The sequence below is a fragment of the Eucyclogobius newberryi genome, unplaced genomic scaffold, assembly GCF_026437365.1.
Source record: "Eucyclogobius newberryi isolate DKJ021-1_F unplaced genomic scaffold, fEucNew1.0.hap1 SCAF_8, whole genome shotgun sequence".
NCBI classification, from domain to species: Eukaryota; Metazoa; Chordata; class Actinopteri; order Gobiiformes; family Gobiidae; genus Eucyclogobius; species Eucyclogobius newberryi.
In genome coordinates, this window is record NW_027316500.1 from 13,208,857 (window position 1) to 13,222,322 (window position 13,466).

General features: G+C 40.9%; 1 protein-coding gene across 25 annotated transcripts in view; it reads right to left on the reverse strand.

The window, feature by feature from the left end:
* LOC140351099 (neurexin-1a-like) overlaps positions 1-13,466 on the reverse strand; it is a 313,779-nt gene that overhangs the window by 125,482 nt on the left and 174,831 nt on the right. For 2 of the 25 annotated variants that reach the window (XM_072436786.1, XM_072436784.1), the window contains exon 1: positions 10,333-11,275. The exons of 21 other annotated variants lie outside the window; for them this stretch is intronic. In XM_072436786.1, coding sequence (XP_072292887.1) covers positions 10,333-10,573 — 241 coding nt within the window. In that variant the 5' untranslated portion in view covers positions 10,574-11,275. Of the gene's footprint in view, positions 1-10,332; positions 11,276-13,466 lie in introns of those variants that run through there. 2 more of the 25 variants (XM_072436785.1, XM_072436783.1) reach the window with 1 other exon arrangement.

Genomic DNA, 13,466 nt, shown 5'->3' on the forward strand with positions numbered 1-13,466 from the left:
AGAAGATGAGAAGTGTAGTTAGCAAAACTTTGGCACATATTTATAGATCTGGTCATTAATTTGTCTTCAGTAGATGAAATGTAAGTCACATATTGGCGAGCTTGTCAGTTTTAGTCAGAATTTCACTTTTCTTTCTCCAAAAATGAGTGAAGTTGCAACAAAACTGGCCAACAAAAAACCCAGGTTACTTTGTCCAGCCTTTTCTCTGTGAGGCATACCACATAACATTTGGTTCTCATTCGACTATATTGTTATACGTTTAAGAAAGACTGACCAGAAGTACAAGGTGTGCATCAGACTTGGCCAAAATTTAAATAAAGGGTTTAAACAATTCAAAGCTGCACTAAACTTGCTTTGGAGAAATCTCGCCGTCCACGCTACAGTCCTCACTATATTTCCTGCCCAAACGCCTCTGAACAGATAACACTGCACCGCGAAGTGACGGGCCCCGGGGCCACGCTCGCTCCCTCTCTCTGGCTCTCTGTGGCGGGGGACCATCAATTCACGGTCGAGGTGAAGTTTGGGCCCCCAGGCTGCGAACATTATGCCATGAATGCTCAGCCGACCAGTGTCACTCACAGCCCTGTCCTCCTGCCTTCTGACCCTTAAGCCCTGACTGATACATGAGGCTGCAGCAGGAGCTCACAGACCCCAGCGTGGCCACACCAGATGTATAACACAAGGTTTCACCCCAAATGGAATTAAGATCATATGTCATACAGTCAGGTAATTTAGACGCCTCATTTTAACTGAATTACAGCAGCAACGCCATTTAAACCTCCCCTTCATTTAAGTTTCACGTTATTAAACCTTTTTGCATCCGAGTCCTGAGGTTGTGGTCCTTGCTGGAATTGAAACTATAGCAACTCGATTCATTAAAAACTTTATTTCAGACACTAAAGGCTCCATATAGAACAATTAAAAACAATTAAATGAAGATAAAAAAGAGAAACAACACCATGTAAAAAGCACACTATTATACTAATAATAATCAACAATCAATAATGAAAAAACAGGTCAAAATGAGACCTCAAGTATATGATGATGTAACAATAATAGAGAAACTACTACTTGAAATCAATATCAAGTTGAAATTGCGGTATAGAAAAATGTTTAAGGAATGGAACTAAAACAAATTTTTCGGTTTTGCATTTATACATTTAAATAGTATGAAAGTAAAAGCAATGATCAAATTGCTAGAGAAACTTAGCCTCTTGTACCCAAACCTAAAAACACAGAGAAAACTGTTGCATTTGGACAGTACAACTTTAGATCTTGCACTGCTCCCAATTACAGAAGAAGCAGTACCACAAATGGCGATAAGATGATTAACAACCGTTTCTTGTTTTTCTTCAAGGGCTCACCACAGCGTTCCCCCCTGAGCCTTAAGATACATGAGCCTTGTGCCACAGAATTGGCCCAGTGTCCTAATGGGGCAATAGACCAAACGGGCCTTTTGTTACCCTGACCAGCTGCATACGGGCCTCCCCTGCCAGCCGCACTCGCTCTGATAGAGGTGTCTCACACTATCGACAGCTCCTAATTTACTCTCTCATCACCACTTCAGCCTCATTTGCTCCTCTGAAACAATGCACGCTTTCTTCAGGTCTGCCATTTTGTGTGCCAGCAATGTGTCTTTCCCTACATCCAGTTTCAAATGGAGCCCCGGCAAACATATCAAAACAAAAACAAGCATCAGTGCGATTTCTCGATCGTTTTTTTCTTCTTCTCAATTTGTAAAGTGGAGTGATTGAGTGCCGTCCGACTCAAAAGTCTTAATATTGCGGATCGGACGACATCAGAGGCTGATGTCTTGTGTATTAAGATGCCAGCAGATGTTGAATATAGAGTGCAGTTCTAATTACTGAGCGAGACGAGCGTGGGAATAATTACACAGTGGAAGTGATGCAGAAAAGCCAGACGAGGACCAAAACTCCAGAGTGATCCGCGAACTGATCTGTCCGAACAGTCTGCAGCAGAGCAAAAAGTGTGTTTACAATTGGGATTAGACATCGGTAACCAAGATTTAGTTTTAGTTTATGGTGAATTCAGATTTACTTTTTCGATTTTTCAAGTGTTTTGCATGACTATGGCAAGCACTGTTAATCATGTAATTCCAATAAATTCACTAGAAGATTCACGTATCAAAAGCCACTCAATTATTAGTGCTACTACTGATGCTACATGTTGTTCCTACATGACAGCAGTTCATTTCCTTCCCTTTCTTTTCTTTCTGTTCTTCACTCAGGAGAAAATTTGTCTCTGCATCATCCATAATGAATATCTGCTGGGCCTGTTAAAGTAGCCTCATATGAAACTCTGCCCTCACAAAGAACCAGGCCTTTATTTGTTTAGCTTCAAATCTCGGGGGATTGTTGCGTGTAATAGGAATCTAGACCATTAGCTGGTTTTTCAGTGTGGTTCCTGGATTTGTAGTGTCAAGTAATGGTCTTTATCTACGCTATATGTTTGTATTTTTGTATCCAGCATAACAAAACAAGCAGGAGTATATATTTAAAAGTACTTTTTTGAGCTTTCGACCATATTATACCATTGTTCTTCATCAAAAACACACCTTGAGTTGTATTTAGCTTCATTCATGTCCTCTACTCTCTGAGCCTCACAAAAACACTTGATTCAAAAATGTCCCAGCTTTGTGACTTCATAGGTAGAACTAAAAAGGTCTAATGTTTAAGTCCATAAATTATCACTAGACCAAATTGTGTTCATTACGACTGCATGCGCTTACATTATCATAGTTTTTTTCATAACATTTAACCAATTAAATAACGTAAAAATCAATGCAGTAAACTGTGGTTTATGTACTACTGGGGGTACACAAGCTCCTCCAGGTGGTTCATAGATTACTGTGAAGAATTTGCTGAATTGAGAGTAAATTTAATCCACATATTGGTTGTTGTTTAGAACTAATTTAGCAAGATGTAGTTCTTTATTTAGACCTGGTTTAGCCCTAGCTTAGAAGGTGCTGTTTAAAACCTGGTTTATATCAGGTGGTTCTTGGAAGGCCAGTGATCTCTGCACCTTATTCCAGTTGTATTACTTAAGATAGGGCTACAGAGAAAATAAGTTCTACACAGACTAAAAAGCCGTTTTCGGGCCATCCAGAGAATCGGTGCATTGTTGTCTTGTTGGTCACATGAACATTGGACATTTTATACAAATCAATTTACTTTGTAGCATGTTTTAGCTGTGAGACTTTTCCTTTGTTCTCCATTTAAAAAGAACAGCGTTCCCGTTTGACTGGAAGTGCAATTACAACGGAAGTGCTGATCCGTATCAAAAACAGGAAAAAGTGGGCGGGGCGGAATAAGGTCAATAGCATATGAAATAATGTCATTCTACAGTTAAGTATTCCTGACCAAGATCCTAATGGTCTGGAGGGACAGTGGGCCTCACATTCCAGAAATAAAATGCAGAAAAGTTCTCAATGGCAGGTTTCACAATCTTTACCACAGGGTCATCGTGGTGTTTTAAATGTTCAAATCAAAAACCAATACATTTTTGATCAAAATGTCTTCTTGTGATTTGCCTGCAGAAAATCATCCATGTATTTGTCATCTTAACTTTCACAGATTATTCCTTATTACAGAAGACCTACTTTGTGTTTTTGCATTTTACAAGTGTCTCCACTAACAAACTTAGTTAATGTTTGTCAGGGTCGACCATAGCCTCCATTTCCTCATATGCACAATTCGCAAACAAATAGAGAATGAATAAATTGCGTGGGCAAACATTGTATTTCTACAGCATGCTGCAGAATATATGCTAATATTAGCTTGCTTAGGTGTTAGGCGGGCGTATTCTTTATCAGTGCTTGCCAGCAGGCCTCAGGCTGGAGGAGCAATGAGGAAGGTGAAATCCCACACAATCCTATTAGACTGGATTAGGAGGCAGCTTCCTTTCTTTTGCCACTCTGCTGCAGGTGAGCAATTGTAAATTACAACCAAAAAAATGTAGTAGTGATAAGGCCAGGTATTTAAAAGATCTTCTATTGTTACTTGGGGCAGCCTATCAATCAGTCGACATTATTTTGTTATCAAAGTTGCCGTTAAGCTATAAGAATAATTATAATGCTGTCAGTCAAATCACCCACATAAGTAAGATAGATTTTCTCTCTCGCTCCCAAAACAGCCATGAAATTTAAGCCGAGGCTCATTATTGATTTGCTGATCAATGACAATCATACTTTTTCTTGTGCGCGCGAGCGGCAAAGAATCCTATCCTCCCTGTCCTCCCCTGTGGATCCAGTTATATCGGGCTGTACAAGCAGAGAGACTTTAACCTATTCTGTTTTTTTCTTCCTCCATTGACCTTTTCCAAGAACCAATTAGTCTATAGCTCTGGAAGTCTTCACAGTTCAGACGACAGGTACACACAAGAACTATACCTTTCAATTCCTGCCAATATCATACTTTTTTAAGAAATGAGTTGATAATGTAGTTGATAAAGTAATGGGGGATTACACATATAATGTTTTACTGTATAAGTGAGCACTGGACATTGTTCTTTGAACATTAAGTTATTTGGTCTAAATATTCATAAACTCTTGATATTACTATTTATATTCCCACACAGCTGGCTTAGGACAGACTGGCAGCTCATCTGTTCCAATAGAATTCTGGCTAAATTCAAACTACAAACCCAGACTTAAAAGCACAGGTAGTATAACTTCTGTAGCCAAAATAGAAAATGGAGTTACAAGATATACTTTCTATAACAATCACTGCAAGTTTGTTTAATTCATTTCTGGAATGGAGTCAACAATATAATGTAAAACTAAAAAGTGTAAAATCTACACATGGTTGCATTCACATTTCCCACATATTAAGAGTTTTTTCAACTTTGAGTAGCATTTATAAACCGACTCAATTTAAGGAATTGCTGCACGTGTGCATTAGCATTTTATTGTGACAATTTTGGCATGCCGGGGTTCTGAAAACGACTCGAAGTGATCAAAGAGATGAGGCTGACTTGGGTGTGTGTGTGCAGAGCGTGTGCAGAGTGTGTGCAGAGCAGCGTGTGTGCATTGGTGAGTGAATGTGCATAACTATGTATTTACAGGCCTGACTGGCACACTGCTGCTGCCTCATTATGATAACAGAGAATGAGAATCCTCTAGGGTGACTGAACTCAATTCAGACCAGATAAAAACATGGCTTTTGCATTCTTCTATCCCACTTTCATCTTAAAGACAATTTCTTGTTTTTGTTCTCCTGAGAATAAGGAGCTGATTAGGCTGGACTCTGGGAAAATGTTTAACAATTATATTAGCATTTTAATACCTGAACAGATCCACTTGGTAAAAATGCTACTGAAAACTATTTTGTGCTGCTTATGATGTCATTAAGAGGTTGTTTTTGGTGTTGATGTCTTTGTGTTTCATCTATTTTTTTTCCAAGAAGTCACCTGGAAGAGCAAAAGCCAGTTATAAAAGTCCTAACTGTAATACCTGTGCTATATATATTTACTCTTGAATCATTTGAAGCGTTAGAGTTTCTATCACTATTCTTACAAAGCCAACGCAACAATTTGCTACTTTATTGCAAGACAAACGCTCTCCATACGGTAGCACTTTCCATTTCTGGGAACTAGCTTAAGGCACAAAACACCACTTCGGATGTCTAGCTGAATTCTTCTAATCAAACTTTAAGTCTGACACACATATTTTACGTAACACAAACTGCAATCGTAAAAGTGTCATGTCAGAGAGACCGTTGTTGTTGTTGTTGTTGATGATTCAGTAAGGACCTTGTGGCCAAAGTTCCCCCTGACTCAGTCTTACTTTGTACCTGCATTGCTCAGTATTCACAGACGTCCCCTGGAGACAAAAGCAGCAGTAGCAGTGGCGGGGGGTTAGAGTGGAGGGTCCTGTGCTCCTCGTCTCCTGACTCCTTTAAACCCAAACTGGACACATTACTCAGCTGACCTCTCACTGGCCGTCGCACGCATAGTCACCTCTCATTTCCTTTAATGTCAACCACTGCCTGGTCACAAACAGCACACACTCAGAACACTGCGGGCGGAGAGCTGGGCCCACGCAGTCTGCTTGGATGGGCTCCACAGACAAACAGGACAAACTGGGGGCGGGTTAGTGGCTACAGAAGGAAGAAAGTGCTCTGAATGGGCAGAAGAAGTAATAGTGAGAGTATCTTGTATCTTGTCGAGTGTGTGGGACCAATCAAGACAGCGGCACACTATATTTGTGCTTGCTTTTAGAGTTAAAGCAACCTATTTAACCACTTGGCACTTTTTGTTGAAATATGGGACTCAGCGGTTATTGAACGGACTGGTAGTACGTGTAAGACCAATGACCTGGAGCTAGATAACAAATTGAATCAGCTCTGAAAATATCTATCTTTATAAATCACCTCATGTACCAGGTATTATTAAGTTTCTTAGTAAAGATGTGGTATTGACAAAAAGGAATACCTGTCGCGATAATGATGTTCAGACGATATTATGTCAATCCAACGGAAATGTGTTATTAGTTGAGGTTTAGTATATTAAATGTTTTAATAAATCAATAAATGTAGAAATATCACCTTATACCCTCATTTGGAAGTTCACTTTTTAAGATAAGATAAGCCTTTTTAGCATTTTTAACATAAACTACAACTGAAGCTTTTTCTAAAATAAACAATTGATATTCAAATATTCTATATCTTCAAAACAACATTCACAATGTTAAATATTAAATGTAGGTATATTGTCCCACCATTTTTCATCAAAATGTAAGGTGTTTAAGTCATGAGTCTGGCTGCCCAGCCTCAGTCAAAACCTTAAACTCGTAAAAAAAAGAAAAAATCTAAAGCCACGATTTGCCTAACAATTTGTCCTCAATCCGCTTAGTAAACAGTCATTTATAGCATATACAGAGTCAACTTCTATAATGCCTCTATAAATATGTACTCTAATGTTAAGAAAAGAGATAGATAGACGGGAGGATGGACAGGGCTATGAATTCTGACGCTACTTTTCGTATTGTGAGAAAGTTCCATTGTACTCCTCTAACTGCTGTACACGAGAGACTTTGAGAATGAAACGTCCAGTGTCTGGCGTGGGTCAACAGTCCTGTGATCCCACTAGAACAGGGCTACATGTAGTGCGCGATGCTTATCAGGAGAGCTATCATCTCCAGAGCCGCGCTGCAGCCCTGATAGTGTCATCTCCACGCTATCGCACAGTGACATCTACTCTCAGACATGGGACTAATTATATTATACAAGTCCACACCACAGGACAGGTGGCAACGGGGCCACATCACACACTCCAGACTGTGCCATCTCCTCTTCCTCGATCTTAAAAGTGTTCAAGGCTGTGCCGCGATCACCCGGCCGCCTCTGTTCTTCTCAGCTAGTGCAAGTGTGGTCTCTCTAAGGCATCTGAATATTAGACGTGCAGGCGCAGAGCTTACAATGGATTTGAATCATTGAAATTGCTTTGTTGCCTTTGATCCAAACCAGCAGAGCTTAAACATGGAGGCCATGTAAATCTATGGTTAGTTTTGATGGCAGGGGTGTTAAAAAGAACAAGCTAAATATTTAGGTCACATAATAATTGTATAATAATAACAAAAACATTAAGTATTTTATTTGGCTGTTTTTTTACATTGACTGTATTTTGTCCCAAACTAAAGGGATAGTAAAGTGTTAGTAATAGTGAATAATCGTTAAATTGTGTCCTTATCTCAAAATAGTCATAACTCTAAATTTTGTTATTATTCAAACTACTACTACTTCTACACCCGTACTTATTATAACGATTAGTCTTACTTATATTTAAACTATGACTTATTTCCAACTATTTTCCACAACTGTAATTTAACCACGGTTTACAATGTGCAGAGTGAGACTGACATGCAAGAGCTGAAGATAGCACGGGCCTATTGCCCAAAGTAAAAGCCTCTGAGTGCTGCAGCATTGTCTGTCTTTAAATAGATTGATTGCTTCAAGTCTAAACACATTGAGCTGATCTTCTGTGCTGTATGTGTGAGTGGGTACAGCAGGTACAGGAGAAAATATAATAACCTAGTTATCCAACATATCGAGTATCAAATCTATCTAAGCGCGAGAAGCATCACCTCTGGGAGTCTATTGATGATGAATGGTAGGTTTGCTTCATACGGCCGATACTGTCTGAAGCTCATTAAAGCCCGCCCTTCACAAACAATGCATCAAACTGCGGCTCAATTTCATACATCCTGACCATGGTAATTTTCTACCACTTCAGATATACATCAATGCCATGCACACCAGTTCAACCCAAAGGACAGGAAACTGGACGATTCTTCACTTTACCCTATATACTGGAGCTTTGGTGTAACAGAATTACCTATTTTTACTCCATGTTTGCCGTGCATTGAACGTTCAAAACTGTTTAAAGGTACACTAGGTAACTTTTCAGTTGGGGAGTCTTCCACCTGCTAGTCTCCATGGAGATGTTAGGGTTTTGGATTGAATGTTCCACAGTATGTCATCAAACATAGCTTCCATCAATCAATTATAGGTCTCGTATAGCTCCAAAATACTTTGAAAAACATATATTCTTAGAAAGAGCAGGGTGGCCTCTCCACAGATCTGACCTGTAACTTGACCTGCTTGCCTAGATAAGTAAAATCTCATACTGTGAAACGTTCCAGGCAAAGCCACAACATCTCCATGGAGAAAAACAGGCCACACAATGCACTTGCTAACAAAAAAGACAACTGCAAGAAGCAAAATACACCTCAGCATAGATATACAGTAGTCTCAATTATTTTACGTGAAGGACCACCCCCTAGAGACCGCAGTATTGAGAACATCAGCAGAGGTTCTGTACAGCAGCGAGGCCTGGAGCCAGGTAGTGCCGTGTTGAACAGCTTGTCTCCCACTTTGCACAGTACACCCCCTCCACGCTCTGATCAACCACCGACTTAATCATGTTACAGAGACACTCCTCTGCCCTTCTTACAATAATAGCGCTATAGAAACCGCAATAAGTGAGATATTAAGCCACGGAGTCTGCCTGAGAGCTGCACTTGCCCCGGGCCCTGGGGGAGAGGAGCAGAGCACTGGCCAATCCAGAGAGGTCATGGCAGACTGGCCTAATTGCCTCTCTTGTTGCCTCAGTAGAACAGCCAGTCCCATCTCCCTCATCATGGCAGAGGAAGAGTGCTGACGTCCTGCTTCCTCCTCACTCCAGTCCTGGTCCAGGCCCTGGGAGCTCTAATGGCTCAAGAACCTGCACCAAAAATGCTCAACTTGTACTTGTCCAATGGTTGTGTTTATGTTGTAGAATGTTATTGTGGCAAAACAGTGCTGGGACTTAAATAGTTATACAATTTTACTATAAACAGGGCATTTTGTTAACAATTTGGTCCACAAAATCACTATATTTATGGCTCATTGCATTGCTAATTGACTGCAAAAGCAAATGTGTAAGGGTATAGTATAATAACTCCAGAACTAGTACTAGTCAAGACGTCAACCATTATGTCAGTTTAGATATTGAACCAGTTTGCTATGCTAACTATTAAAAAAATCAAAATATGCCAAAGCCTGAATATTTCCACTTAATTAACACATTTGCACAGCAGTTTACACTCAATGTCACAACAAAGGCTTAAGAATCTTATGACATGACATGAGGAAGACCACCGCAATGTAACTTGTCTGCATGGGCATTGCAATTCAGTGTTATCTGAAACAATCCTGGAAAACGCTAAGATAAAGAGAGAGGTGCCCAGCATTACGTCAGCGCTGAATCAGTTGTGATTACGTCACTTACTTCATGTTTTATATATAAAAAACAACAACAATTTGACTCAGAAGAAAGTTCACGCCTACAACATTGGATAAAAATAGTGCACAGACTAATCCTTTTACCTAAATTCATCTGTCTAACTCCTGCTGCTTATGTCAAGACCCCGCTTGGCCTTTTCGTAGGGGGCCTTACACATTCAGGCTTGGGCACGGGCCAAGGGCGGCTCAACACCCTGCAGCGCTGGACCCTACGCCACTTTCCTCAATCCAAACACCCACGGGCGACATGGAGCGCCACTATGTTCTAATCCTGTCTAAGCTGGACACAACGGAGCATCTGGAGATAGGGATATGGCTAATCTTGAACACAGATAGAGAGCACTTTGCTGAGGATGAAAAATGACGGATGAATATAAGCTAAGCAAGCTCAGCGCTTGCTTAGCTTATATTCATCCGTCATTTTTCACTGCAGAATCTTCTTGGACAAAGCAAATTCATTAAATGTATTGCAGTTCACAAACTTGAATCAATATGACAGCAGGAGGGCAAATGGACAAAGGTTTATACTTACTGTGCCCTGCTCTAAGTGATGCAGGTGATCTGTGGATAGCAATAGGCACATTATGGTGACGTTTGTTTCCGTGCGAGGGGTGTGCGTGATGAAGACTGTCCACGCCGCCTGGTTCTGACCCCAGCACCAACCCCAGTGCCAGGGCAGAGAGCCACCAGATCAGGTACCAGGCTGGACTCCGGTTTAATGGTTCCACTATGGGTCTAAGGGGGGCAAACTGTGTCCTCCAACTTCCAAACATCTTCCCTGAGCGGCCAGACAAGGCTTCAAGATCAAGGTGGAAACTTCAGAGAGCCTTGCAGCCCATAGCGCACCGTGCCAAATCGCACTTATGCCCAGAGAAAATAAGCAAAAGGGACAAGCGCACAAAATGTCGGTTGCGGTAAAAAAAAAAAGCAAGCCTTTGTATATTCAGCAGCACTTTAGAAATTCCGTGGTGGCGCCCAGGGAGGTACCAAAGTCTCATAAATCATCATAGAACAACATCAAGAAATAAGAGCAATGAAAAATTCCCAGTTCGCACCGATCCCCTTTCTCTAAATTCAACACATCTTCACCGAGTGCTAATATTCTCCCCAAAAAACTACCAGACAAAAGCCACAAAGCCAAGTTAAGAAAAGATCAAAAGCGTGAAGACAAAGTGCATTTCTTCAGAGCAGCCAAGCAGACGCAGTGAGTCCCATTCCTGCTCCTCCTTCAGAAGACTTCCAGGCGTATGGGACCATAGTTAAATCCAAGTCCAATCGGAGTGTGTCGAGCAGCTGCGGCGGAGAACTAGAGAGCCAAGGGTTACACCTGCGAGTTGTGCCAAGTCGTCTCCCCCTTCTACAGATCCGACTAATGCTCAGGGAGACAAAAAAATCACCTGAGAGAGGAGCGCACGAGCTGGAGTGCAAAGCATACACACACGGGCAGCATCGGCAAACGCGCTTGTGAAGATGTGCGCAAGAGAGAGGCGAGAGGAGAGGAGGGAGGAGGGAGCGATGAGGAGGGGGAGCGGTAACAGCCAGCCAGGATGCAGGAGGGAGAGTGCCTATGCAAATGGGCAACATTCAACCAGCGAATCATTGGAGCAGGAGTGCATTGCAGAGGAAGAGGCTGTTTAGGCAGAAAAGCACGAATTGAAGCTGTGTCCCCCCAGCTCTAATCCCTTTCACGGACGCTTTTGACCCTGTTAATTTTGTTTTGGTTCATCCGGTGCTCTCCTCTGTGCACAGGCTGCACTGAGAGACACAGCCCACTGCATTCAACGTTCACGTTTTCTTTTCTTTAATTTGGCTTTTACTAAGTCATGCATTCAACAAAACTCATGAAAACAATAGAGGATCTTCCAGTTCAGTCTCTTCAAACTCATGATTTTATTGACTTTCACACTGGACACTGCAGTTTCTCATTACCCAGGTTTTGCAGGAATGATGATGCTGCATTTCAGAGACAACTTTCTTTTCTCTATCTCTCTCTCACACACTCACACACACACACACACACACACAAATGTGGAAACGTGCGCACATACATAATATACAAAGAGCATAGAGAGCAGAGGAGCTGTCCACAGAAAAGGGTGCTGAATCCGGGCAAGTCTGCCTCGCCTGCTAATAAAAGAGCATTTCTCACAGGGGGACTGTGCTGATGACTGCTTCAGTGTGCCACGCGTGAGGACGATGCAGAACATGTGGACATAAAGGGCTCGCTGATAAACACAATCCGGATCTGCCGTGGAGAGTGCTCAGAGTTCAGCACTGGAGAGCGGCTGCAGTGGTTCTCTGTTACTGCCCACTGGCTGGGCGTACAGATGCTGCCTCCAAAACACACAGGTCTAAGCTGGATAAAGGAGAACTGTGAGCACAGCTAAGCTCAGCCTTACAATTTACTAAGAAGTCCCCAGAATTTCATGGTCCAAAAACTGAGCTAAACCGATTTAGTCCAGACGAGAAGAATAAATCAGGGACGTGTTCCAATTATAGGAAAACCACATATTTTAAAGCATAGATGAACAAATAGAAACTCCCAAAACAAATTCAACATATTTTGTAAGTGCACTAAGAAAATTATCCAAGAAGATCAATGCATCATTTCAATAGAGATAAACTAAACCATATACCAACAAAAGCAATACAATTTTAATCTATTTAGCAACTGAATAAATATCTCTGCATCCACCTAAAGCTTGTATTGCAGAGCTATCCAGCTGTGAACATCAGAATCCAGATGCTCCTTGCGTTAGATTGTTCTCACCTCGTCGAATCTCAATAAGTTGGAGCAGCCACCTGGTGCCGAGAGTCAGCAGCATGGAACCAGTGCTGTGAAAGAAGAGTGCTCCTGCTGAATGTGTTTACACTTAAATAATTATCAGCACTGCAATCTGCATAATGATACCTAATAAGACAGTCTATCAGAGAGGCTGCCAAGGACAACAACCTGTCTTACAATGTCCTCACGCTGCAAATAGACATGCATGATTTTAGTAATGGAATTGAGTGAAATGTAGACAAGGCTTGTAATGCTTTTTAGAAGCAGTGAATTTAAAGTTAAATGGCTGGCTTACAGAAATGACATCAGCTGTGAACTTACACAGTACCGCTTTCAAACTGGCTTTATTTACTTGTTCATCAGTGCCCCCAAGTGGAAGTATGGTGAGTTGCACTCAGTCGTGAATTCATTTAGACAAGGCTTACTTTCTAAAGTAAGAATTCAAAGTGATAAAAATGCTGATTAAATACAATCATAAAATGATACTTCGGAACATTTTCCATACAGATAGATTTATACAATACAGTGGGATATTATAACTAAAGGAACAACATTTCTATGGAAACAAGCAGGAGGGGATCCTCAGATGCAATCCAACTCACAATAAGTTTTTTTTTATTTTATTTTATTTTTAACATTATTTTAGAGCAATAAAACCTTATCCTAAGTCTTGTGAGTAACAATTAAAAAACACACCTTTCTTGTAGTCATATTTTTTTCTAAAAATGTCATATTGTGCCTTTAACATAATATAATACTACATGACAAACAAGCAATCAAGGAAACATCAATATACATAAAACATTACAAAAATGCAATCAAGAATGCAATTCATTTCTCTGGATCCACCTTAGCTGACTTGTACAGATGTAAGCTGATCC